Source organism: Coenobita brevimanus, chromosome 112 (assembly GCF_032717465.1).
Source record: "Coenobita brevimanus isolate Jiangsu-jjx chromosome 112, ASM3271746v2, whole genome shotgun sequence".
Taxonomy (NCBI): domain Eukaryota; kingdom Metazoa; phylum Arthropoda; class Malacostraca; order Decapoda; family Coenobitidae; genus Coenobita; species Coenobita brevimanus.
In genome coordinates this window covers 943,619-970,154 of record NC_137065.1, presented here as the reverse complement: position 1 = coordinate 970,154, position 26,536 = coordinate 943,619, and the positions used below count along the sequence as shown (strand labels likewise).

General features: G+C 40.9%; 2 protein-coding genes across 2 annotated transcripts; both read right to left on the bottom strand.

The window, feature by feature from the left end:
• Positions 1-4,892: 4,892 nt before the first annotated feature.
• On the bottom strand, positions 4,893-12,826 carry MCTS1 (malignant T-cell-amplified sequence 1 homolog). Its single transcript, XM_080286629.1, has 4 exons — positions 12,740-12,826; positions 10,816-10,968; positions 8,734-8,834; positions 4,893-5,263 (listed from the first exon to the last, which is right to left on the bottom strand). Exons 1-4 carry the CDS (start codon positions 12,748-12,750, stop codon positions 4,980-4,982), a joined length of 549 nt encoding a protein of 182 aa, XP_080142755.1. The 5' UTR covers positions 12,751-12,826; the 3' UTR covers positions 4,893-4,979.
• A 3,638-nt stretch (positions 12,827-16,464) lies between these two features.
• Positions 16,465-26,471, bottom strand: LOC145418037 (protein trapped in endoderm-1-like). The gene is made up of 8 exons (XM_080286571.1): positions 26,354-26,471; positions 24,937-25,192; positions 20,897-21,017; positions 20,388-20,546; positions 19,799-19,884; positions 19,489-19,615; positions 17,320-17,466; positions 16,465-16,889 (listed from the first exon to the last, which is right to left on the bottom strand). The coding sequence occupies exons 1-8, from the start codon at positions 26,469-26,471 to the stop codon at positions 16,692-16,694; spliced, it is 1,212 nt and encodes a 403-aa protein (XP_080142697.1). The 3' UTR covers positions 16,465-16,691.
• Between the last annotated feature and the right edge of the window lie 65 nt (positions 26,472-26,536).

Here is a 26,536-nt window from a genome sequence, read left to right as displayed (position 1 = left end):
TGTATAGCTGAGATTTTAACTACTAGAACCACCCACTCTGGCGTAGTACTTAACGAAGAGATTCCTTGTTTAACCTCTGACCTGACCCCTAACTGACCCATCTCCCTAACACCTCTTCTTTAGCGATTTATTCTTGGGCACGGCTGGTTGATATCCTTTTTCATGTTATCAGTGCACAGTATGGCTATATTGGAATCATTTATGTAACACTTTGAATGGTAAGGTGTAATAAGTAAAATAAGTCGCTTAGAAACATGTGTTAGGGAGCTACCTTAACCGACGGGAATATTGTGCTTGACACGGGGACAATATGGAAAGATGGAACTGTAATACTGTCTTTTTAACAAGAGATTAACACTGGAATACGATACTAGTCACGAAGAAGTGCCATGGCAGAGATGAGGAGACGCAGTATTGTCTTATTCTGCCAGGTAGTTAAGGAAATAAGTCGCAAAATAACGCAAATCTCGAAGTCACGGTGGCCGAATTTCACTAGTCACGAAGAAGTGCCATGGAAAAGAAGTCGAGGTGCAATGTTATCTGATTCTGCCATTGATACGGGAAATAAGCTCCAAAAGGACGAAAATATCTCAATAAAGGTGGACAAACTGCAGAACAGTCACGAAGAAGTGCTATGGAAAGGATGAAGAACCATATAGCCTTCTGTCACTGAACAACGTGAAATAAGGTGCAAAAGAAAATCAAGTTAACGTGAACAAACCATCCTAGTCACGAAGAAGTGCCATGGAATGAATGAAGAGGCGTAGTATACAGTGTTCTGCCATTGATCAACGCGAAATAAGCCGCAAAAAGACGAACTCCCTGAGGATTCATGCTGAACGAATGATGAAAGGGTCACGAACTGAAGATGTGGTGTCAAAGGTCAATACTGAGTGGAATCCTTACCACGAACTGCACTGAAGAGGATATCAGTGGTTATTCATAGTGCTTGGAGTTATAAAATACAAGTCTGAGTATTCTTTTGATATTGGCTTAACTGTGCGTGTGTGTGTGTGTGTGTGTGTAGGTGTGACCATACTTCGGGAAAATCATTTGCTGATATTCCTCATCCCACCTACACATATTTGCCCTTCATTCATTAGATTATTTCACATATGAAAATCCTCTCTCTCCCTACCTACCTCGTATATCTATCCCTCTCTCATACTGTCAATCCTTTTATCTGTATGTCTGTTTTCTATCATTTATGCCACTTTATCTGTCTAACGTCATCTGTTCAGTACGTTTACCTCCCTCCCTTCCTCTCTCTCTCTTTCTATATCTACCTATATGCATCCATGCCTGTATCTATCTGTCCCAGAGCATTATTTATTAACCAAACCACTAACTCAGCCTTGATTGGACTCGGCCAGCAAAAAATTACAAAAATACAAAACAAAAAAACCATATAGGATCGGAATGCGCCGTGTATCTTTGCGCGCCGACCTGTTTTTGTTTTCCTTGCGCCACAAAAACAAGTTCCTGGTTAAAAGTGCAAGTGAAATGTCAGACTGGTGATTATGTGCAAGGCTACACATATGAGTAACCTTGATGGCAGTGTGTTTATTGATGAGAGAGAGAAAGTCTATTGTCAGACACAAGGGGTGGCCACAAACAAATCGCCTCCATGTCGCCCTGTCTCCCGCCATTTCACTGCCCTGCTCCCAGCTCACACACCCCTCTCATATATCTCTCCACTCCATCCCTCCATCTCATCCTTGGCCTCCCCCTCCCTCTACCCCCCTCCACCGCGCTCACATACACACCTCGTCAGTCTCTCATTCTCCATCCTCTCCACATGGCCAAACCACCACAATATGTTTCTCCTAACGCTTCCTATCACATCCCCATCCACACCACAACGCTCCTTCACATCCTTATTTGTCAGCCTGTCTCTCCATGTGACTCCACACGCTCCTCTTAAGTAACTCACTTCTACTGATAAAAATAGACAAACTGACAATGTGTGTGTGTGTGTGTGTGTGAGAGAGAGAGAGAGAGAGAGAGAGAGAGAGAGAGAGAGAGAGAGGAAGGGTATGGTGTATCTCTCTCTCTCCCTCACACACACACACACACACACTTCCTAATCAGCTTTTTTTCCTCTTTAGTTCCAAACTCGATGACCTTGATCTGACATAACCGAATTAGTACACAATTATCTGGTGTTAGAGAGAGAGAGAGAGAGAGAGAGAGAGAGAGAGAGAGAATTACAACTAAATTTTTGCATAAAGTATGAGAGAGAGAGAGAGAGAGAGAGAGAGAGAGAGAGAGAGAGAGAGAGAGAGAGAATTACAACTAAATTTTTGCATAAAGTATGAGAGAGAGAGAGAGAGAGAGAGAGAATTACAACTAAATTTTTGCATAAAGTATAATTTTACGAGAGAGAGAGAGAGAGAGAGAGAGAGAGTGAGTGAATAACAACCACATTTTAGCACACAAGTATAATTTTACAACAGTAGTTTACAAGCCATATTCTCGATAACTCAGATCTCGTAAAAACTACTGATCGATTTATTCTACAAATTATACCTTGATTAACACACTGGTCAATGCAAGATTTACAGTTGTTCAATTTTAGTCGGCTTTATTTTGAACTTGAATTATGAAGCTTTGTTTATTTATTTATTTATTCATTCACATAGACTCTCAGCACGCTCTTCTACATCTTCAATTAATCCATCAAACTAAATTGGTGTGTATATATATAGAACTTCCAAAGCAAAGGTAACAAATATATGACTGCAGAATTGAGATCACACTTCATATGCTGATAAAATTATTAAATGCTGACAAAAAATATATATTCAATCAATCTAAGAGTTTTACTGTACATCCAGTCATCCACCAGCATCATTTTGTGTGTGTGTGTGTGTGTGTGTTTTCAGCAGCAGACATTCCCCATAACATATTCATTCCCATAATCACTCTCACAGTCAAGGTACATCCAAGGTTGCTTCTTGTGACAGATTCCTTCCCCTTAAGTGCAGGAAGGCAACAAGAACCAGACCACTAAACGAAAATATTATCCGAGCTCACACTTCACCTTACCAACTATACTACCTATATATATATATATATATCCCTGACTTCACACAGTACGCCCAGGAATTACACAAGGGGTGAAGTGACGGCCACCTTGTGAGTGTGGTGCCACATACACAAACAAAGTGTATAGGAAGAGAGAGACTAACTGCAGCATGCTGGTTGGTCCATGCTGGGTAATTATTGTAAATGTTATCAGACTAGGGGAATGAGACTACAGTACCAAAGGCTGATTATTGGAGACAATGTATGACCAAAGGGTTAGGGGACTCAATAGGGAGGATGTCAGTGATTGAGCAGTGTGGAAAAACGCCATTAGGTGACCAAGGCTGACAAATGCAACTGCTGGAGTCTTTATAAATGATAAAAACTCATTTTGAGGGCACAAATTCATGCATCAATCTGCACCGCCATTATTATCCCAAACAGATGAATCATAACCACGAGCTAAAACGTATTTGCTCTGTCGACATACCAGTTATGTAGAACCTGCATCACATCCAACACATATAGACTATCAAACTGTATCAACACTGACAAAGAATCACCTCCATGCAACTTTGTCCTTACACTGCTCTCCCATTCATTCAGGCAATCCATTTTCTGTTCCTTTCTCTCGCCAATGTACTGGTTCAATCTCTCCTTGCACACCACATACAACCAGTCTCTTCAACATTACTTTCAAAAACTTTCTCTGGCACAATATCTATAACTTTAATATGTCCATTTAACTGTATCTCTGGGTAGGGTTCTATATATCTGTTCATCTGCCTATCTACCTATACACAGATGCCTTAATCCCTGAAAGGATGGCAACAACTGAAATGCCTCTACATCACCCTCTGCTCTGCCATCAAGGTGTCCTTTCCCTAACTCACACCACCCTCTCTCACCTCCATCCCATCCCTCCACCTCTCCTTCAGTCTCCCCTTGCCCGTCCCCCATCCACCTAACTCATATGCATTTCCTCTTCCTAGCTATTTCATTCAAAAACAGACCACAGACACTAAACCAAGAGGCACTAAAATTATGCCCCGATTACATATAATCAAGAGTCAGTGAAAAATGCAAAGTATGTGCTATCATGTTTCCAAACTGACTGCATCATGCTCCACTGCAAAACAAGGTATGTCAACATATAAATAAGGTTTTTGGCATTCTTTTCCTCTTGAGCTAAGAAAAACAGCCCACTCGACTAAAGCCTGACTGACAGACTAATTCCAAATTTGTTAAATTCAGCGTTTCACTATCCTCAACAGTCTGCCAAGAACTTCATCACAGTTCATGACACTGACATTACCACATGCAATATTTACGTCACTGCATTGACGTAATGGCTGTGGGTACATTTTAGCCCCTCCCCCCGTTTTTAATGAAGGTTATTATAAATGAGGCCAATATACCTGTAGATACCAGAACCAAAAATAAAAATTTCTGGTTACTGATGTGCCTGATCGCCAGAACTGGACTTGGTCTGATTTCTGCTGCCACATCCCAACTCTACTTTCCTCTCAAGCTGTTGCTGTGACTCCAAGTTCACCAGGATAAGAACCCATGGATTGAAACAACCCGAGGACTACAAGCTGATACTGTAATGCTCTTTTCCTTCAGTTCACCATTCTCCTTTCAAGGGACACCATCCTTCTTTCACGAGAGAGGGACAGAGCTGAGGGATGAGTGAATAAGCATGCATGCCTGGTTATATCTGTGCCACAGCAAGTAGCCATCGCTCTTCTGCACCATCATTATTAATATAAGAACAGTATATAGTACCTGTTCTTAAAACTGCATGGCACCTAACGCAATTCTGTGAGGGTTAATAATACACAAGGTGAATTACTTTTCAACTTCATGAATTACAACCATAAAAAAATGCTCTTCCATTTCCCACCCCCTAAAATACGAGTAACCCAACGGTGACCTAAGTTCCACAGGGATTATTTTACGGGCTTCATGTGCCAGAGTCCATCATTGAGATAGTGACAATTCTCTATCCCGACCCCCTTGTTTGTCTTGGCTATGTCCGCAGCAGAGAGAGCAGTCAGGCCGACGCATAGAGCATGTTGTTTACCCTCAGCCATAACTGCCACCACTGTCTGTTGATCGACGGCCGACATTCGAGCTCCTGGGGATGTCAGGCCGGGGCACATGATATTGGCACCGCTGAGGATGAATCGGATGGCACCCTTGTCCACCTGCATCCAAGGCAGCATGAATGGATCTAAAAGGAGAGGATTGCGACCATTAATACCATCATCAACTTAGCCCTACTCTCCATATCAAAAATGGAGAAGAGAAACTTATAAGATGAAAATCATAATGGAGTGCAGGAACACCAACAACAGGAGCGCCCAGTAAAATGGAAAGTAGTAGTAGAGTAACCCTGTCTGTCGGGTTAAGCAGATCCCTCATATGCAAGCAAGCAATCGCCACTGTAGGGAAATCTTGCACAGTGAACTGATGTTCCCTTGCGGTGGGCAGCACCTCATCACAGTGAGGCGCGAGGAATGGAAAGTAAAAATGGTAACTGCTAAATCCTATACAGTAGTTCCCATTTCAGGCATAGGGACCTGAGGCTTGGCTACCATTAGTCCAGCACATTTAATGGAAAGTAATGGGGAAAATTCATCACTAACCAAACACTATACATCATCATCATCGTCATCATCATCCTAGCCCTATTTCACACCCAGCAAGGTGAGGCTGGCCATGTGATACTGGCACTGCTGAGAATGAGTCAGACTTCACCCTAGTCAACCTGCATCTAGCAGCAAAATGAATGGATCTGAGGGGCAGACAGGAGAGGAGTGTCACAATCAGTAATAGCACTATAATCACCACATTGTGTGTAGTGGCATCAGAAGTAAGCTGAAGGACGTGGTAAGCTCTCAGTACCCTGTGATACAGTGAACAGAGAGGGAGCTGGATGAGCCATGACGGACTTGGCAAATGTGCTTTTGGAGTGTTTATGGCTATTTTGTTGTCTAGGGACTGACAGATTACATTAGAAAGGACATGGCAGTATAAAAACAGAGGTTGCTGCAATATGATCTGTGCTGGGAGAGGGAGGTGATGTTGGTCCATTGCTAGATTGGGAGAGGATCAAAGAAGTTTAGGCATTTATTACTTCTCCCAACAAAGAGGAGACTCCCTTTACACTAAAAAAACTTCACATATAAGAAGCTTATTGCTTTATGTTAGTGAAAGCTGCATAGTGGAGGAGGAGGACAAGCAGAGGTTTAAGCACAGAAAGAGAGATGCAGAATACCAGACAGTTTACAGTGCTTCCACAAATGACAGCTGCAAATAAGCAACTGAGAGATTACATGGGAATAGAAGGCATTAGTCATGCAGTGTGGTCTGGACAAGTGGAGAGAATGGAGAAGTTAAAGTGCTTGGAATATTAAGGAGCAACTCAGTGCAGGGTAAAGCACAACAGGGAAACCTAAGAAAACTTAGGGCTGTGTCCTACAAAATCACATCAGGGTTTAGGGACAGAACAGCAGTGATAGCAGAGATCATGCAGCATGGACAGCAGCCATTCAGTAAAGAAAGCTGACACATGCAAGTATGCACAAAGCCTTTCAAAACAAAACAAAAAACAAAAACAAAAGACAAAATTAACCAAATAAAACTGTGCATGACAATAAACAGAAAAAGCAGAAGCAAGATGTTAAATCAGCTTATGACAGAAGCAGTAAGTGATTATACAGCAGATCAGACATTTAAAGAAATAACACCTTAAGGAAACAATCTTTTTGGCCTCTCTACCCTCTAAAGCTCAATGCTGAGACCACCTCTCCATCTACCCATCATCCAATCCATCCTTCACCCATCAGAAGCATCAGAGTCTGGGTCAAAGCTACTCAGTCCTAACATTAAGATGAAGGAGCCCACCTACACTTGTCCCTGAGTGGCATTATATGAGCAATGAACTGTAGCCACCCCCTGGATAAACCCCTTACATGTTCAACCTGTCTGAAGTGCCTTAACCCACTAAACAACCATTTCACGATTGATACAAACTGAAAATTTCCATTGCAAAATGTAATGAAAGTATTCCAGAATGTATCAACACTTAAAATACATGCAGGCAACAAAAAGGTCAACCAACTTGGCATCAACATCTGAATCAGTCTTTATCCGGTCCACTGCAGAACCGGACCTTCTCCTTGGAGGAAGAGTAACAACAAGAATTAACCCTTCCCCAAGCTGGCAAAAAATGAATGGGGTAGTGTCTGTGTACGTCAGCGACAAACCAACACGGTGCAAACCTGTTCAAGCACATGCAAACGGTACCAACACCCACTTTTAAATGTCTGCTATGGAGTGAGCTCAAACCTTACATTCGGGGCGTATAAATCGTGAGATAAGTAGGCTACTACTGACCCACTGCAGCCTTCAACTTGGCAGAAGTAAACTCAACAGGTAAAGATTTCCATAACTATTTTGGCCGTGACATGCTTTTCAGAAACCATTTCCAGCAGTCTGTCAAGTGCTTTCCAAAATCTCGCCTACATTTTCAAAACTAACTGCATTTCTTTATGGTGCAAAATGTGTTTTATGCTTAACGAGTGGCCATATAAGGAGTGACTCAACCGCTTTATTTCATGCAGTAGAGGTGGTGGTGGCTACTTCCTACTAGCCTGGCCTTTGGTTCCTTCTTCTTTGCAGCAAAAAAAAAAAAAAAAGAGATCCCCTTTGTCACCATTTTCATCTGACAATAATCCGAAACCCTTTCAGCTCAACTGATGGTTAAGTGTATCTGGGCTGGAGGATGAGTTCGACTAGCAACCACGGAGGCTCGTTTCTATGGCACATCGAATTTTATGCAATCACATCTTGGTATTCAAGATGTGAGAGAGGTCCAGGTCTGTTATATCAAAGCAAATCAAGTATCGTCGGCCAGAACATACCCCAAAGGCCAAAAGCATAATATCTTCAATTTATTGCTATACATGAACAAAGGCACATTTGAAAACTACGCTGCACATCATGCACGCACAAACACACACACAAAATCCGTCTTTTTTAAAAACACTTCAAAATTATACATCTATATATATATTTTCTTTAAGTATTTGGTTTATTTACATATTTATTAAAACTGAAGATAATATAAGTAATCATACCGGTAAAAAAAGACATTCTTATTAAGGCTTCTAAAAACAGTATATAAAGTATTGTCCCCATTAAACACCAACACATTACATTTGTTATTCATTACAATTATATGTGCTCAGGAAATATCAATATCCCTCACCATCAGTCATCACCATCCCAGCCTCTTTTCCTGACTGAAGATAGGATGAGACAGGAAAAAATATAAATAAAACCTAATCAACAGTCTAATCACATGAGCCTCACCCTCATTCACGCACCTGGAATCCTAACTCCACCTAACTGGCATATCCATCCACACTTACAGGCTCACACGCTGCCTAACTAAATGGGCCACTCACTCGTTCACACACCATTCAAGCCCCTGGAATCCTGACTCCCCCCTCACAAACACAACCATCCACACACATGCTTTACATTACCTATCAGCTGGAGTCAGTATGAAGAAAGTTTGCAATGCTTATATATGTTTTTAGGTGCAGTATTTAGGTAACGTTGCTAACACTAAGATTAACGGAAATATTTAACATACAACTGCAGTTACAAAAGTGAGTTAAAGACAATACTCACATTTATGAAGAAGTTTTAATGTTGGCATCCACGGTCCATCCCGCTGTCTAAAGAATAGCAGCTCACCATCGCTTCTTACCAACAGCTCTATATGCTCATGACTGAAAAAAAAATAGTGACAAAAATAATAATAAGCCATGATAATACATACATCTGGCTGGGGAAGTATTAAAATCATCCTTTTAAATAATAATAATAATAATAATAATAAAAATAACTGGAAATACTAGTCCGCAATATGCATTTCATCATCATCATCATCATCCCACTGTCTAAAAAAGAGCTTACCATCACTTCAAAATAATAATAATAATAATAATAATAATAATAATTATAATAATAAAAATAACTGGAAATACTAGTCCGCAATATGCATTTCATTATCATCATCATCATCATCATCACCCCACTGTCTAAAAAAGAGCTTACCATCACTTCAAAATAATAATAATAATAATAATAATAATAAAAATAACTGGAAATACTAGTCCGCAATATGCATTTCATTATCATCATCATCATCATCCCACTGTCTAAAAAAGAGCTTACCATCACTTCTGACCAAGTGTTATAAGTTCAACACTGTCAGCAAACACAAGCTATCTATCTATCTATCTATCTATAGCCCGACGCCCTAATCCCGCAAAGGGTGGCCGCAGACAAAACGCCTCCAAGTCACCCTGTCACCCACCAATTGACTACCCTCCCCCCAACTCAACCCCCCCTCCCTCATATACCTCTCAACTCCATCCCTCCACCTCATCCTCAGTCTACCCCTCCCTCTCCCTCCCTCCACCTCACCTACATACACCCTCTTAGTCAGTCTTTCATTCTCCATCCTCTCCACATGTTTAGAAATACATTTATTGCTCTGGTATTTACACTTCACCACCACCACCATCATCATCATCACCTATCCCTCATTCTACCCGTGGATGGGGTGAAGCAGGGTTGAGAGAGAAAGAACCTGATGGACAGAAAATCCTTGGCTACACACACTTACTGAATGCACTGTTGCTATAAAAATACCTACCGTGAAAGAAGAAAATTATAAGGAAACTGTAAATACTGCAACAATATATACAGAGTGTTATAATAAAAATAAATATACTAACCATACTACGATTTTACCATCACACTGAATTTCTATTAAAAAAAAAAAAAAAATCCCCCCCTTAAAAATACACCATCATCATCATCATCATCATCAATCTGACCCTTTTTCCCACGTGGGTGAGCCAGGATACGGAAAACATGGGAAAGAGAAAGTACAGATACGGAAGAACTATCGACAGAAATTCTAAAGCGCACACTGTCACTCATTGTATATGTCCTTTTGCCGAAATCCCTGCAATGTGGAATAATACACGAAAAACTGTCCAGGAAAGCTGAAACATAAATTCCAAAATTATGTACTGAAATATTGGTCATGATTCAAATACTGTACTGTACTAGGATCCATAAACTGTGGATTCTCTGTCATGTACTAAAATTCAGTACAGTAGGTATAACAACACCATTATACTATTACTCAGCCACAGCAAATCAAGGTCTACAGTGCCATCCATTATTCTACAGGCAGATTACAAAACATATTAACTGACAAATGATGATATAAAAGTTTTGTTAGGAAATCATGACTGTAAATGCCGTACATACTATAGCACATTCAATTAACCATTTATATATTCATCAAATGTGTTCCTTGGTACACCACACATACTAGTACTGGTGATGCATAATTACCCTGTGAATGGAAGCTGAAGAAACTAATCTGAAGCTGCCCAGAATAACAAAAACAATACATACTGGGCACTTGCTCAAAGGCAACAGATACGAGAAACCATGAAAAAGAAACATTGCACCACACCATTTGACAATCTTAGAGGCAAATACTGTAATCCTAAACTATTAATAAAAATATATCTAAGTGACTGACAATCTTAGAGGCAAATACTGTAATCCTAAACTATCAATAAAAATATATCTAAATGACTAACTAATTAAATAAAAATAATTTAAGGTTTTATGCTCAAAGACTTACAGCAAAATGTAACCAAGAAAAAATATCACACTATGTACCATTTGACAATCCTAAAGGCATCTTTTTTTGGCAGTATCTTGTCCAAGTTATCTCCTAGGGAAGGGAAGGACTCCACCAGCTTGTTTCTGATGCCTTTCTGGACAGATGACTTCAGCTGCTGGGTGCCCGACACAGACTCCTTCTCATCAAATCTGCACACAACAACAACAAGGCTTAGAAAATATCCTATTAATACTTTCCCTTTCCAATTCCCCCCCCAATCCTGATCCGGTCTCGCTGTCAGAGCCTTTAATGCAGATTCTAAAGAGCTTTTTGGACTCAGGATATCTTTTGTAGGTCATGAGGTACTGGTACTAATTTTTTTTTCAGAGCATAACTTGGAGAAGGGAGTCAAAACACAAACATGGACATCCAAAGAATGGTTGTGTATATAAAGCTTTGATGTTCCGAGGAATATAAAGAATAGGAAAGTGTTAACTCACTGGTTGCAAATTACCTGCTTCAGATTCTATTCTAGCTAATAATAAATGATTTTATATGTTCATGAGGAAACTACAACACTAAAAAGGCAAAAATCTATTCTAATCAACATCTGAGCTGAGAATAAGGAATAAAAAATAATGTTATATTGTATCCTGACTAACAACAAGGGATTTTACGACTGTATGCTCGAGAAACCTAAAACACCAAAAAAACTAAAATGTATAATAATCTACATCCTAGCCGAGAATAAAGATATAAAATAACGTTACACCGGTACTTTATTCTGACTAAGAACAAAGGACTTTACTATGTTCACGAGGAACTGAAGGCCCAAATGAGGCTAAAATCTATCACAATCAATGTTCTGGACAAAAATAAAGATCTTCGTAATTTATTCCAAAATTATACTGCAGTGTATTCAGCGTGCAGAAATCAGCACACTCAAAGGGTTAACTATTGGAACATGGGGGCCTCCACTCCTTTCAAACAGATTATGGTTTTGTGTAGTATAGCGCAGAACATTCCCAATATAACTGGATCACTCACAGGCGGAAGCAACGATCATAACGGAGGTGGAATACCCTCCAGCTCCTGTCTCTATCTTTTATTGCACTTATATTAAATATAAACTAACCTAACCTAACCTTGCCACATCTAATCCAACCTGGCTTAATCTACTCTAACCTATCCTAACCCTGCCTAATCTAACCTAACCTACCGCAACCTTAACGCAGATGTGATAAGATGGTGCTAGGAGCTGAACATTCCCTCCTTATTTACAGTAATTACAAAATGCTACAAGTTTGTGAAAGATCCTTTGTACAGTAAAAAAAAGTCAGGACTAGAGAACGGCTTTTTCAGACTGGCTTGATCCGAAAATCTTAAAAAATCAATACTATACAAAAGTTTTGCCAAAATTTGCCTCATTTCACCAAAATTTCCATCACAATTTTATTTCTTACTATTCTTGCATTTCAAAATACATGTACATTACTATAAATTACTTTAACTCCAAAACTTCCCTGATCTTTTGACACTACCCGCTTCCATGCTATGAAGCCCACTGACAGTCATATAACACAAAATTTAAAAATGCAACCAAAACAAGCATTCATATCATTCAAACTGCATCATAATATTGTTTTTAAAAAAAATCTGAAATATAAAACTACCGGTACCGGTATTTCAAAAATTTTACCAATTATCAGCTAAAGCAATATGAAGTGATCCACTGAATCCAATACATCACACACATCACGTACATAGAACCTCGAAAACACAATAAAATAAAATGGTGCTATTACTACACATGACAAACTATGGGTGCAACTAACTACCGTCCTTTTGCAATCATAAATGTTCACCAGCAATTGCAAATGTAACAACGTCCCCGATAACTACCCTATGGCATTCTAAAACCTCTACCCTCTCTCTACAGTGCTTCAATACCTTCCCTGCAATAAATAAAAGCATACTTACTTTTTAAACATTGCGAGAATTGATTAAAACACAAAGCCAAATATACTTCCACGCGACCCTCCCTAGCCCGATGTCTGTCAAGATGATCGGAGGATACGGCTGAGGGCAAATGCGGCTTTAACCTATTTATATTTGCTGTTTTTAGATATACAGAGCCACAGGGTATTTCTATACTTTACGATCATTTAGTTTATTATTTTACTACTTCTGGAATCATTCCTGAGTATATGTTTAGTTCAGTATCGATGCTCGACACCTGTAATCTAGTTTCATACTGATCTATCCAGCTATTGAATGTCATTACATTTTAGTACAATCTAGTTGGGTTGTATATTATTTTTAACTGCTTTCTGATATAAGCTTCCTTCCATATAGCTCTGAAAAGCCGAAAGAAAAATGGCCGAAAATCACGTTCGTAGTTCTGCCACATGTTTACTATAATAGGTATTGTGGGTTTAGGCGCCAACTTTGAAACACATCAATGGCCAATCCAGCTACTTAGCTCTATCCATATATCTATTTACTTCTACCTACCGAGCTGTCTATATATTTACCTACTGATCTATCTATATCAGTGTAATGTACCCACCTACTGAACTATCAACCTATGTAGCTATCTAATCAAATGTTTTAATCAGACGTCTTAATCCTAGATGGGGTGGCCGAAACGAAGTCACCCTGTTCACCACATATCTCTCCACCTCATCCCCGGCTTCTCCCTTCCACTCAAAACTATTAGGAAGCAAATCTAGACTACAATATGTATGTTTCTTTCTCTTCTTTTTTTTTTGTCAGCTACATCAAATCTCAAATATATTACTTGTCCGAGGCTAAAACTTATGACACATGAAACGTTTGACTTCTGAATAAAATCTAAAAAGTTCACCTGTTTATCTACTTATCAATCATCCAATCCTTTCTTTGCCCCAAAAGGAGTGTAGCTGGTTGGGAACTGGAAATCAATCCTGATAATTAAGGCAAGGGTGACCAGCCTTGCCTGCCCCTGAATGGCATTATGTAACCAATAAACCTCATCCTTTTTTTTGGCTGTACACCCTTATAATGCAGCATCTTAACCAACTACACCACCTGGCATCTGTTTGGTTATATGGTTACCACCCAGCATAGTGAATAGTTTCCTGGGCTAAAGAAAACCATTTGGCTTCACACTCAGTGTTGAATCACCTAAGGGTAGCATCATCTACCACATAATATATAAAACCACTAAATACATACTCACCCTGTATACGTTTATGTGCTGTAATGACTACTCTCTACTTATCTATAAATCTACTTGTATCTATCCATCTATCTACCACCAGAGGCCATAAGGGGTGGCTACAAATGAATTGTCTCTGTGTCACTCTGTCTTCTGCCATCTCATTGCCCTCTCTCTTAACTCACAACCCCCTCTCATGTACCTCTCCACCACAGCCATATACAGTAATCAATATACAGTCCTCATGCAGGTGTATATCATATTTCTTTTCCTTGTGGGTTGCCATGTGTTCTCTCTCTCTCTCATACTCCACAGAGAATGCAGTTCCTCAGATAGGCAAAATTGTTTTATTTGGCATCACAGAAGCACAGTGTACAGAAAAATGTCATATATAACAGAAAATACCCTAAAATACAAAAGTCATATAATACAGAAAATATATAATACAGAATAGATAAACAGATAGATAGGAAATACATACTACATAGACACAAGCATCACAGGTTACAAAAAATGGAAGACAAAATAGGAAAACTAAATCTTTGTACAAAAAAACTATTTCTACAGATTATTTTGAAGCCTACAGTTGGTTCGTTTCACCTGACAAAAATTCATAACCTCCTTCAGCTTGGTTGATGACCACATGTAGTTAGACTGGAGGACTGATTTGACTAGTAACCAAGGAGACTCATTCCTACCTCATATAACTAAAACAGAATTTTTTACAACCATGATTTAGTACTGACACTATGGGAGTGGCCCAAGATGAAAACAAATGGACTATAACAGGGATATAACAGAACACAGATGATGAATTGCAATATACACTATTACTGGAATGTGATTCAATGCTCTATCACTGACTCATGACCACTGACTCAAGGTAATGGAAACTCAAGTGTAGCAGTGACTCAAATATACAAACACTCTAGTTACATCAGGCTTCAAGCTGTATCAGACTCAAAAGCGCAGTAACACAAAAGTGTAAAATGATTCAGAATTTTCACTCAGGCTTTATAAACAATACAATACAAACTTATCACTGCTTCAACACTGTTCAATGACTCAGCTTCATCACTTTCCCAAACTGTACAAATTCAGAACTGTTCAAACTAACTCAGAAATGTATTACTGGCCCAGAACTACTACTGACTCAGAGCTTGTATTGACCACCATTCACTCACTTTGATGTCATACTGCCTTCTTCTTCCCAACGTGACTCTACACAGAGTGAAAAGCTTGACAGTTTTCTGTGGCCTATGAAACATTAACAACACTCGCTGGTAACCACATAAACAAATACTGAGTGATGCGGAGCCAACTATAGTGCCCCTGTGAACTAGATGGAGAGATGCAAATGCAACATCCATCTAGGAACCAAACCTCCCCACTATTCCCTGTGCACTGCCACCTCGCTATGACAAGACACTGTCCACAGCTAGGGAAAATCGGTTCACTGTATGAGATATTTCTGCAGGTGCAACCGTTTGCCTACGGGTGACGGGTCTGCTCAGTCAGACAGACCGAGGTTACTACTGCTATCACTACTACTACTACTGATTCAGAATTATCAATGATTTTTTTCAGAAATGTACACTGACTTGGAACTGCATGACTGACTAAGAACTACAGCATCATCAACTCAGAACTTACTCAGTACTGACTCAGAATTGCATTACTGACTTATATTTACTGTTACCGGTACTCTAATTTATCTTTGACTCAGGACTACACATTAACTAAACTACAGACTACACTGACTCAATATTCTACACTCAAGATTACAGTACAAATAATTCAATACTCTAATACTCACACCTCTATTACTGCCCCTCCATTTTCTACATGTGACTCAAAGTTGTGTTTCATTATACTGTACTTTGGCACTGACTCTGGCTCTGACTTACACTAACTCACCGATTATAAAACTAACACCTGCTGCTTTGGCCAAGTCGAGTCTCAAAAACTGCATAAAACAGTAAAACGGTGACACAGAAAGTAATATCATAACTTAATTATTAAAACAGTGACTCACATCTTCGATACTCTGACCAATTATCAACAATGTGACTCAGTTATTAATGCTATGACTCGATTATCAATACTGTGACCCAATTATTAATACTGTGACTCAATTATTAATACTGTGACTAAATTATTAATACTGCAACTGATAATCCTAACACTACGACTCAATACACTGACTGCATCATTAATACTGTGACTCAAGTACCAGAACTGTGACTCAGATATAAACACTGACTTATGAATCTAATACTGTGACTTAAGTATTTACATTGACTCAGTTACTAATACTGTGTCATATCAGCACCATCAAATGAAAGTGTTCCTCTCTGGCACCAAAATTACATGTACAGGAGACAGGTGGGCAAAAGAGAGGTTGCTAAATCAAGTATATCTAAGGTTAGGTGTAGATGGTGTAGCTGGGGGTGTAAGATGGTGAGAAAGTCCCCTAAATTTTGTATCTCCAAAGTTAGGTATAAGTGGCACAGAAACAGATGGTGAAGATAGGTGTAAATGGCATAAATGGGGGGTTAGGATGATGAGAAAGGGATCTAAAGTCACTTAGCTCCAAGGTTAGGTGTAGATAGCTATGAGGAAGTAAATGTCTTGTATCTCCAAGGTTAGGTGTAGATAGGGATGTAGAATGATACAAAAGGACCCAATTGTTATGTACCTCCAAAATTAGGTGTATGTGGCTGAGAATATCTCCTAAAGTTGTGTATCTCCAAGGTTAGGTGTAGGTGGCGTGGGTGGGGGTGTTGGCTGACGAGAAGCCTTAACACTTGAATTTCCCGACAGCTTGCGCTTGGTGTTGAATCGCACAGCTGTGTTGGGGGTGCCGGCACGGGTAACTCGCCGGCTGTCACTGGTCGCCTCCTCCTTCCAGTGAAACCGTTGCCGAGTAAACTGATAAAAAAAAAAAAAATTATTAGCTTCTCGTTGAATACTGTTATTACAAAAGTAAAAACTAATGGAAGAAAAGGGCAGACCAAACAGATGCCTGATGATTGGGGTTTCTGCTCACAGACTACTGCTCAAGAAAAAAACAACTGGTTATCATCCCCAAGCCCTTACTCTCCTGATGGTGCAATGAAGGACTGGACAGTAGAAATAACAGTAGTATCAGCAATCCTGGACTCAATTGAAACATGAACCCAGTGGACTGCAGACTGAAGCTGTCTTTCTCATCCTCCTTTTGGGGGATTGAGAGAGGCTTGCAAAACTGGGCAGCTTCACCACCTGGTCATAACAGTGCCACCACATGAAGGCATCCCTCTTCAGCAGCAAAGGATTAGATGGTAGGTAGATAGACCCAGAAATATCCAGTACCGCTCACCTCTCTAAAGTCAGGCCACCACCTGGCAATGTAATTGATGTAGGCATCCCGGTACTGCTTATTCATCATCACGTAAACGAAAATGTTGATGCAGTACTGGGCCCAATACACAGGATGCAGCAGAAGTAGTAGTGTTTGATTCTGTACCTGCAGAGACAAGAGGAGATGAGAAGTTACAGATTACACATAGCATTCAATACCTACTACATTTATATAAATTAAGTACACACCATACCTGACGAATGAGGATATAAAGGAGCGTTGTGGTGTGGATGTGGATGTGATAGGAAGCGTTATGAGGAAAACACTGAGGTGGTTTGGCCATGTGGAGAGGATGGAGGGTGAGAGACTGACAAAGAGAGTGTATGTGAGTGAGGTGGAGGGGGGAAGAGGGAGGGGGAGGCCGAGGATGAGATGGAGGGATGGGGTGGAGAGGTATATGAGAGAGGGGGGTGTGAGTTGGGGGCAGGGCAGTGAAATGGCGTGGGACAGGGCGACGTGGAGGCGATTTGTTTGTGTCCACCCCAAACGGGATTGAGGCGTCTGGCAATAGATAGATAGATAGACCATACCTGTCAATGAACACTTGTCCAACACTACCACACCTGTCATTATCTTGTACTCTAGGTAATGAGTAATGGTGACAGGTGTATGACAGAGCAAAAACACAAAGATGATCAGATGAATATAACATACCTATTACGGCATCTGTCATCAAACTTACATTCATATTCAGTACACACCTCCCCCTACCACTGTACATGAATTACCTTGTGGTGTAGGCAGTGAGCACTACAGTGCTTCATATCTGGAAATATTCTACAGTTTGTTCATATCACTTGTGGCTGTGATCCATTCCACTGTCCCGATAATTGATTCCTGCAAAATCTCTCTGAAACTGAAGAGGTCGCACTTGTTTGCCACATTTTTATGGTGGAGTACGTCAACAGTGTTTTCTGCAACCCTCATCCATGTGAGGACTGTGAAGAGCTGCTAAGGCTTTGCCAACTGTGTCTCGAGGGGGAGATACAGGAGCGAGCTGGTGTCAGATTTCGAGCCCCAGGTGCATACCATCAAGCAAGATGAGTGGTCAAGGGTATCCATAATTTCAAGATTAAGCTCCTCACAGATGAGACTGATTTGAAGGCCACAGAACGAAGAGAGTGGATGAGACTGGTGAAATTTGCCTTCTGTATCAACATACAGTACTAGCATAAAGCTATGATACCGAGCAGGGCTCCCAAGAATGATCTGGACTTTCTCAAGGCCCTCCTCAACTACCCGGACCAAGAGGTGACATCAGTGGCAGAGAAAGCCCTTTAACATCACCTCTGGTATCTCAGCAAGTGGGCCGTCTCCCTGGGCTTCTTTAATGAAAGACCTGAACTGTAGACCAGGCAAAGGATGCTGGAAAACCACCAGCCAGCCAGGAAGTGTCTGAAAAGGCTGGAGGGAAAAAATCTCAGCATTTCTGTCAGACACCCTGGACAGATTTGTGATCAGCTACACAAAGGAAAGGCAACAGTGGCTGACTGCTAAGGTTGGAGTTCAGCAGGAGGTCCCTGAAGGCATCCAGGCCCCCAACCTCAACAACCATGTAAATTATTTGAAAGTTGTAAATGATGCTGCAGAACAAGAACTGCAATGATCCAGAGGCTCAACGCACAATGCAAGGACGAAGGAGCACAAACAGTTCCTTCCAAAAATCATGCACAATGAGAGAAAACCAGTTTGGAGAACAAAGGCAGGAGTGGCTCAAAAGTTTATCTAAATCCACTGGAGTCCATGTTGAGATTGTCATTTTTTTATACGTTTCACTAATAAAGTTCTGCTTTTTGTCACTGTTTCTTTGTTCCTGTAAAAGTGTGCCAACAAGAGTGACCCTTAAACAAATTATCATCACCAAAAAAATTGGTAGGAAGCTTTTTCTTTTCAAATGGGATACAGAACCAATTGATATGAAGTGCTACCACACTTTTCATATCTGTGCTATATACTGATGAAACACCCTAGTAAGCAATGGTGATGGGTGTACAGGAAAGCAAAAACATTAAGAAGAGGAACTGTATATTGTATAGTGTACACCCATTACCACATCTAGCACCACATTTATTGTAAATCAACATTAAGTGCTGCACACAGCTGCCCCTACCCCTGTACATGAATTACCTTGTAGTGTAGGTAGTGAGCAATGGTGACAGGTGTACAGCACAGCAGGAACACCAGGAAGATCACACCGATGGTGCGGGCAATGCGGATGTCACGGGAACGAAGACCATCCGCAGGTCTCGTTGATCTGAGAATAAGGTGGTTGGATTGACTCGGACAAATGCTATATACAGTACTGTTTGCTTCACTTTGACTTGGCCTAAAATTACCACCTCTTCACCTTGTATGCTCAGTTATAACAATATATTAACACTAGAATATGATGCTTCCCCTTCCCTCCCTTTCCCTTCCTCCCCACTCTCTCTCTCACTTGGTATCGTTGGAGGAGGGTGTGTTGCTGATAATACTCTGCTGCTGTTGATATCGAACCTTCATCTTTGCTGAGCTTTGCCGTGCCTGGGGAGAAACATCATCATCATCATCATCACTAACATCATTTCTGGCATAATAATAATAATCATCATCATCATCATCATCACCACCACCATAGTAAGTTTATAATAACTCACATTCAAATATAAATAAAGAATAGGTATTAAATATAAGAACTTTACACGAAACAGGTTTAAAGATGGACAAACAGTACCCTCAAGATGGTGTAGGAGTGTGAGAATATGAAGACAATATAGGAAAAAGACAAACTGACGATGAAAGATGATAATATGGAAAAGATGTTGGATTTAGACTGCAAGATGATGGAAACTGATAACATATCCTAAAGAAGTTGTCTGAATATGAGAGTAAGATGAAGAAAGAGGCTGAGGATGAGATGGAGGGATGGAGTGGGGAGGTATATGAGAGAGGGGGGTGTGAGCTGGGAGCAGGGCAGTGAAATGGCAGGGATTAAGGGGTCTGGCAATAGATAGATAGACAGATAGATGAAGAAAATGATATCCTACCTTGAAAAAGATATATGAGTAGGAGATAATAATGACGATGCAGGGGAGGAGGAAGCCGAGTACGAGGAATACTTTGCGCGGCGCCTGCCCTCCATCCTCAGGGTCATCCGAGAAATCACACTCCTCTGTATCCTCATTATACACAAACCTGCCATAAATCTGTTGGAAAGAAGAAAAACAATATACAGTATAAAAAACTGTGGTAAAATGAGAAGAATAAGGGAATAAATCTTTGGTAAAAGAGAAAAATATATCCATCAACTCATCACCTCTCTCTCTTTGTCGGGGTGTAGTACAGAAAGTGAGAAAAGGTGTGAGAAAGTGTGAAAAAAAAGTGAGATGAAGTGCTAGAAAGTGAGAAAAAGTAAGAAAAAGTGAGAGAAAGTAAGAAAAAGTGAGAGAAAGTAAGAAAAAGTGAGAGAAAGTAAGAAAAAGTGAGAGAAAGTAAGAAAAAGTGAGAGAAAGTAAGAAAAAAATGAGAGAAAGTGATAAAATAATAAGCAACTCACCCCAAACAGAGGCACCAACATAACAAGTATGGAAGACAGCCAGATCCCTGCAATCATGGCCGCTGTCTTGGGGCCTGTGAACACCTGAGGGTACTTCTTGGGCACAGCAATTAGTACACACCTGTTGGGTACACATGAGCATTACACATCTGTACATTCTTCTGGGTACACATGAGCATTACACACCTGTCTATACATTCTTCTGAGTACACATGAACATTACACACCTGTCTGTAAATTTTTTTAGTATTTAAACCGTTAGATATCCATCATAAGATTACATTTACTCCTACTAGTACTTCTCTTCAATGTACATTCATCTGTACATACATATTACACTTGTGAGGATTACCTTTTTGGATGAATGTACTAAAGGTCCTCTCAGTACACCTGCATTATTCACAGTACTTACCATTACATCTGTACATCTTTTACGGCAATGGGATTAGTAGTGTACATATCTCTTGTGTACTGTGCATATGGGTTTTATATTTATGTTTGACCATTTTTTTTTTTTTTAGAGAGAGAGAGAGAGAGAGCGCCTGTGTGTGTGTGTGTGTGTGTGTGTGTGTGTGTGTGTGTGATAAAGGCTAGAGCACACACAGACAATAGGCAATGTAGAAACCAAAGGGGGGGGGGAGTAGTGGAAGAAGGGAAAGGGAAAATGAGATGAGAGAGGGGAGGAGGGAGGGGGAAGGATGGGGAAGAGAAGGGGTGAGGTAAGGGGAAGAGACGAGGGGAAGGGAAGAAGGGATAGAGGGAAAGGAGGAGGAGGGGGGAGAAGGAAGTGGGGGTGAGGGGTGATAGGAGGGTCTAAAGTATTGAAAAAGGAAGTTTACACAGGACAAGATATGGTTGGGGGGGAAAGGGAGGAGGGGGTGAGGGAAGGGAGGGGAAGGGAGAGAAGATAATAATGAAGGAAGAGAAGGGGAAGGGAGAGGAAAGAATAATGAAGGAAGGGAAGGGGGAGGAAGCAAGGGTGAATGAGTGAGGGATTGCTACAAGGTCTCTCTCTCTCTCTATCTATCTGTCTATCTATCTGTCAGTCTCTGTCTCTATCTCTGGGGCCAGGTATCTCATATTTTGCACACTATTTTTACCACAATAATTGGAAGCAGATAAAAACACACTTTTATTAACAAATCTAAGCGGATGATGACAAAGAAAAACCAGGGTTTTTACACAGGGGGAGTTGGTGGCTGAATCAGCAGAGAGTTGGCCTGCAGTCGGTCCTAATACACCCGGGTTCAAATCCCGGCTGGGTCTGGGAACAGTTTAAGGATCTGAATTTCATTAGAGCAGACTTTACTGATCTACCTGGAGACCCGTCGACATGTCGAAAAAATACCCCCGCTAATGCCAATACCTGTACACCAGTCCTGTATGAGACAGCCCTAGCATGTATTCAATATGGACGGTGGGTGTTAGCGCCAAAGTGGTGACATATGGAGGTGTATGGACGTAGGAGCAATATTGGGCCTTGGTAATGGGCTATGAAGCCTATGCCCAGAGTCGGACACATAAAAAAAAAAAAAATCATCCACTCACTCGATGCGGTGCTTTATCTTTAGGTGACTCAACACTGATTTGCTAAAGTGTTTCCTGTAAACCTAAGAACCATTTACTACGCTGGGTGGTAATCATATCCCAAAATGACGCCTGGTGGTTTAGTGGGTTAAGGAGCTCCAGTAGGTTTCATTCTTTAAAGGTTTACATCTGAGGTAAGGCTGGGATTTAGTTTTCGCCTAATGCCACTCAGGGGCGAATGAGGCTGGTTACCCATGCCTTAAATGTGCGGAGTAGGTAGCCTAGCCCAGGGACCCTACACTCCTGATGGGGCAGAAAGGAGTGGATGATGGATGGATGGATTTGTCTAACAGGTCAAATGTGACTTAGCAACTTTTTTCAACGGATTTATTTCACGCTAAAAACAAAGATTATTTATTATTTATCTATCTGTCTATCTATCCATTTATTTACGTATCTATCTTTGTATTTATCTACTGATCATTTACTTATTCCTTTATTTACTTGAGAGAGAGAGAGAGAGAGAGAGAGAGAGAGAGAGAGAGAGAGAGAGAGAGAGAGAGAGAGAGAGAGAGAGAGAGAGAGAGAGAGAGAGAGAGAGAGAGAGAGAGATGACAGACAGAAAGAGCAATGAACGCACTTGTGTGTGTGTGTGTGTGTGTGTGTGTGTGTGTGTGTGTGTGTGTGTGTGTTCCCTATGTACACGCGTATGTGCATGTGTATAATTATGTAAACTCCATTGTGTGTGTGTGTGTGTGTGTGTGTGTGTGTGTTCCCTATGTACACGCGTATGTGCATGTGTATAATTTTGTAAACTCCATTGTGTGTGTGTGTGTGTGTGTGTGTGTGTGTGTGTGTGTGTGTGTGTGTGTGTGTGTGTGTGTGTGTGTGTGTGTGTTCCCTATGTACACGCGTATGTGCATGTGTATAATTATGTAAACTTCATTGTGTGTGTGTGTGTGTGTGTGTGTGTGTGTGTGTGTGTGTGTGTGCAACAAAACCACGCACATCTATTTCTAAACCACCACACACACACACATACTTCTCGAAACTTGGCAGGGGGTATGGACCTTAATGAAAGAGAGATAGGTTGAATTCTGTTCACTTTAACCACGGGAATACGTTGTTGAGAGAGAGAGAGAGAGAGAGAGAGAAATTGCACCTTATTATGATCTTGTATGATGATAATAGTTTGTCATTATCATCATCATCATCATCACATCATCATCATCACCATCATCATCACATCACATCATCATCATCACATTTTCAGCATCCTCCTCCTCCTTCTCCTCCTCCTCATCATCATCATCCCACTTCTCTCCACCTGCATGTGAGCTGAGGCAGGGTCCAGAAAGCAAGGAAAGGGCCACACACTCATCCACTCACCATCCTAGCTCCCGGAATCCTGAATAAAAACCAGTGAAGAGAATATTTACCGTTCGTGTCATATCTGGAGATATGCTAGTCACGAAGAAGTGCTGGGAGGCCTACACTTATCAATGAAGGTGTTAAATGTTATGTTATCGATGTTTTATCAGATTACGCAACTGTCTTGTAGTGTGTGTGTGTGTGTGTGTGTGTGTGTGTGTGTGTGTGTGTGAGAGAGAGAGAGAGAGAGAGAGAGAGAGAGAGAGAGAGAGAGAGAGAGAGAGAGAGAGAGAGAGAGCACAAACACGCCACTCCGTTCCCTGGGGTCAAGCAGTCTTCCTAATTACCACACACTTTCACATGTCACCACTTCAGCACTCATACCCACCGTCCATACTGAATACATGCCAGGGGGGGTCTCATTCAGGACTGGTATGATGGTATTAGTGGGGTATTTTTAGGGTTTTTGAATGTTTTTGGAAGACCAGAAAAATTAACAGTCACAGTAAAAATGAATTTGTCTCACAGCAGAGCAGAGGCATATAAAAGTCCTTCTTAATTCATTCACTTGTCTATAACTCCTTTCACGTTTCCTATATTCTTGATTTGTGTATTATTATTATTATTATTATTATTATTACTATTATTATTATTATTAGTATTATTAGTATTACTGATATTACTACTGCTGCTACTACTACTACTACTACTACTACTGCTACTACCACTACTCCTCCTCTTATTATTATTATTATTATTATAGTTCTACTCAACTGTTCAATGTAATGTCAGCAATGTACAGTGGCTGACGCATAGCAGGAACACACACACACACACACACACTATACCCTTTTCAGTCCTTCTCTCTACACATCGCTATTTAACACTTACCAATCCTCTCCTTCACTCGTCTGTTGAGTGCAATGGCGGCGATAGAAAGGAGCTCAGCTTGTTTGTTGATGTAACGAAGGAGCACCAACAATTATCAACCCTCCCTATTCCATCATCTTACCTACAACTCGCTTGATATTTCCGACATTCAAAATTTCCCCCTTAAAAAAACAAAAAAAAATCTCACCTGTTCAATGCCATAGCGGCGATAGTTTTCCCTTTAATTTAAAAAAATATATATACTTTCTCACCTGTTCAGTGCAATGGCGGCGATAGAGAGGAGTTCAGCCTGTATGTTTACGTAGCGAAGGAACACAAACACCCGGCACCCCGCCTCCGTAAACAGGGACTGACCATCGGCGTACAGGGTGAGGAGGTGGGCGGCTGAGAGGGGCAGGATGGTGACGCAAAATATCCCTTCTGCCACAGCGAGATTCACCACAAGCCAGGTAGCGGCGTGGCGGAGACGACGGGAGTACGGGAGGGCGAGGATGGTGAGCAGATTACCTGAGGGAGAAGCGGAAGGTGGATTAATATTGGTGATGGCGACGAGAAAATACGGTCAGACGAGGGAAACAGGAAAGGAAGACGAAAGTAAGAACACAATAACAAGAGTAGAAAGATGAGAGTAAGGGAAACGAAAGGAAAGGTACACGGGAGAGGAGACCCGAGGAAGAAGCAGTAGGTGAATTAAGAGTATGGCGAGAAAGAACTAATGACAGACGAGGAAACTAGGAAAGGAAGACGAAAGTAGGAGCACAAGAGTAGAGAGAATGGAGGAAGGAAAACAAGAGGAGAGAAGGTAACATGGTAGAGGAGAAAACAGTAAGAATATTAACAGCATTGTGAGAAGCCTGTCTGAGGAAGAAGCATGAGGTTGATGAAATGTGAGTGATGAGTGGTAATGGTGGTAGTAGTAGTAGTAGTGATGGTGGTGGCAGTAGTAGCTGTAGTAGTAACAGTTGTAAAATATACGGTATAGAACAACAACAACTAATAATAATAATAATAATAATAATAATAATTATAATATGAAGAAGAAGAAGGCACAGAAGTCAATAAATTTTAAAAAACAGAAAGACTAAAACACAGAAAAAATAAGAGGCAAAGGAAGGAAGGAAAACTATGTAGGAAAAACAGACGAGATTAGGAAAGACGATGAGTGAGATTAGACAGAGGGGGTGCGTAAGACTCTCAGTATATTACCAAGAAGAGACGAGGAAAAAGAGTGAGGATGAGTAGGTGGTGGTTGGATGGAGAAAAGATGAGGAAAAGAGAGAGAGAGAGAGAGAGAGAGAGAGAGAGAGAGAGAGAGAGAGAGAGAGAGAGAGAGAGAGAGAGAGAGAGAGAGAGAGAGAGAACGTTTATCTCTTCAACTTCCCAAGTGTCGGATCAAATATCAATTGAGGAAAACGAAAAATCTATTAACAGGGTGTTCGTTCATGTGTGTGTGTGTGTGTGTGTGTGTGTGTGTGTGTGTGTGTGTGTATAGGAGATGGTATCAGCGGAGTCCATAATGAAAGGTGTGTGTGTGTGTGTGTGTGTAGGAGACGGTATCAACAGTCCATATTGAAAAGTGTGTGTGTGTGTGTGTGTGTGTGTGTGTGTGTGTGTGTGTGTGTGTGTGTTTCGTGTATGTATATTTCCATTCATGTGCGTCTTACTCACCAAAGAATCCCAAAATAGATATAACAATGGCCGCCACAGCAGTAACAAGCATGGCCCATCCTGGCTCGTCAATGTTGCTATATCCAGCCGTCACCTCCACGAACTCAGGACTGGACATGGTGAGGGTGGGGGGGAGGGGGGAGGAGGGAGAGGGAGAAGAAGGGAAGAAAGGGGAGGAGAGGA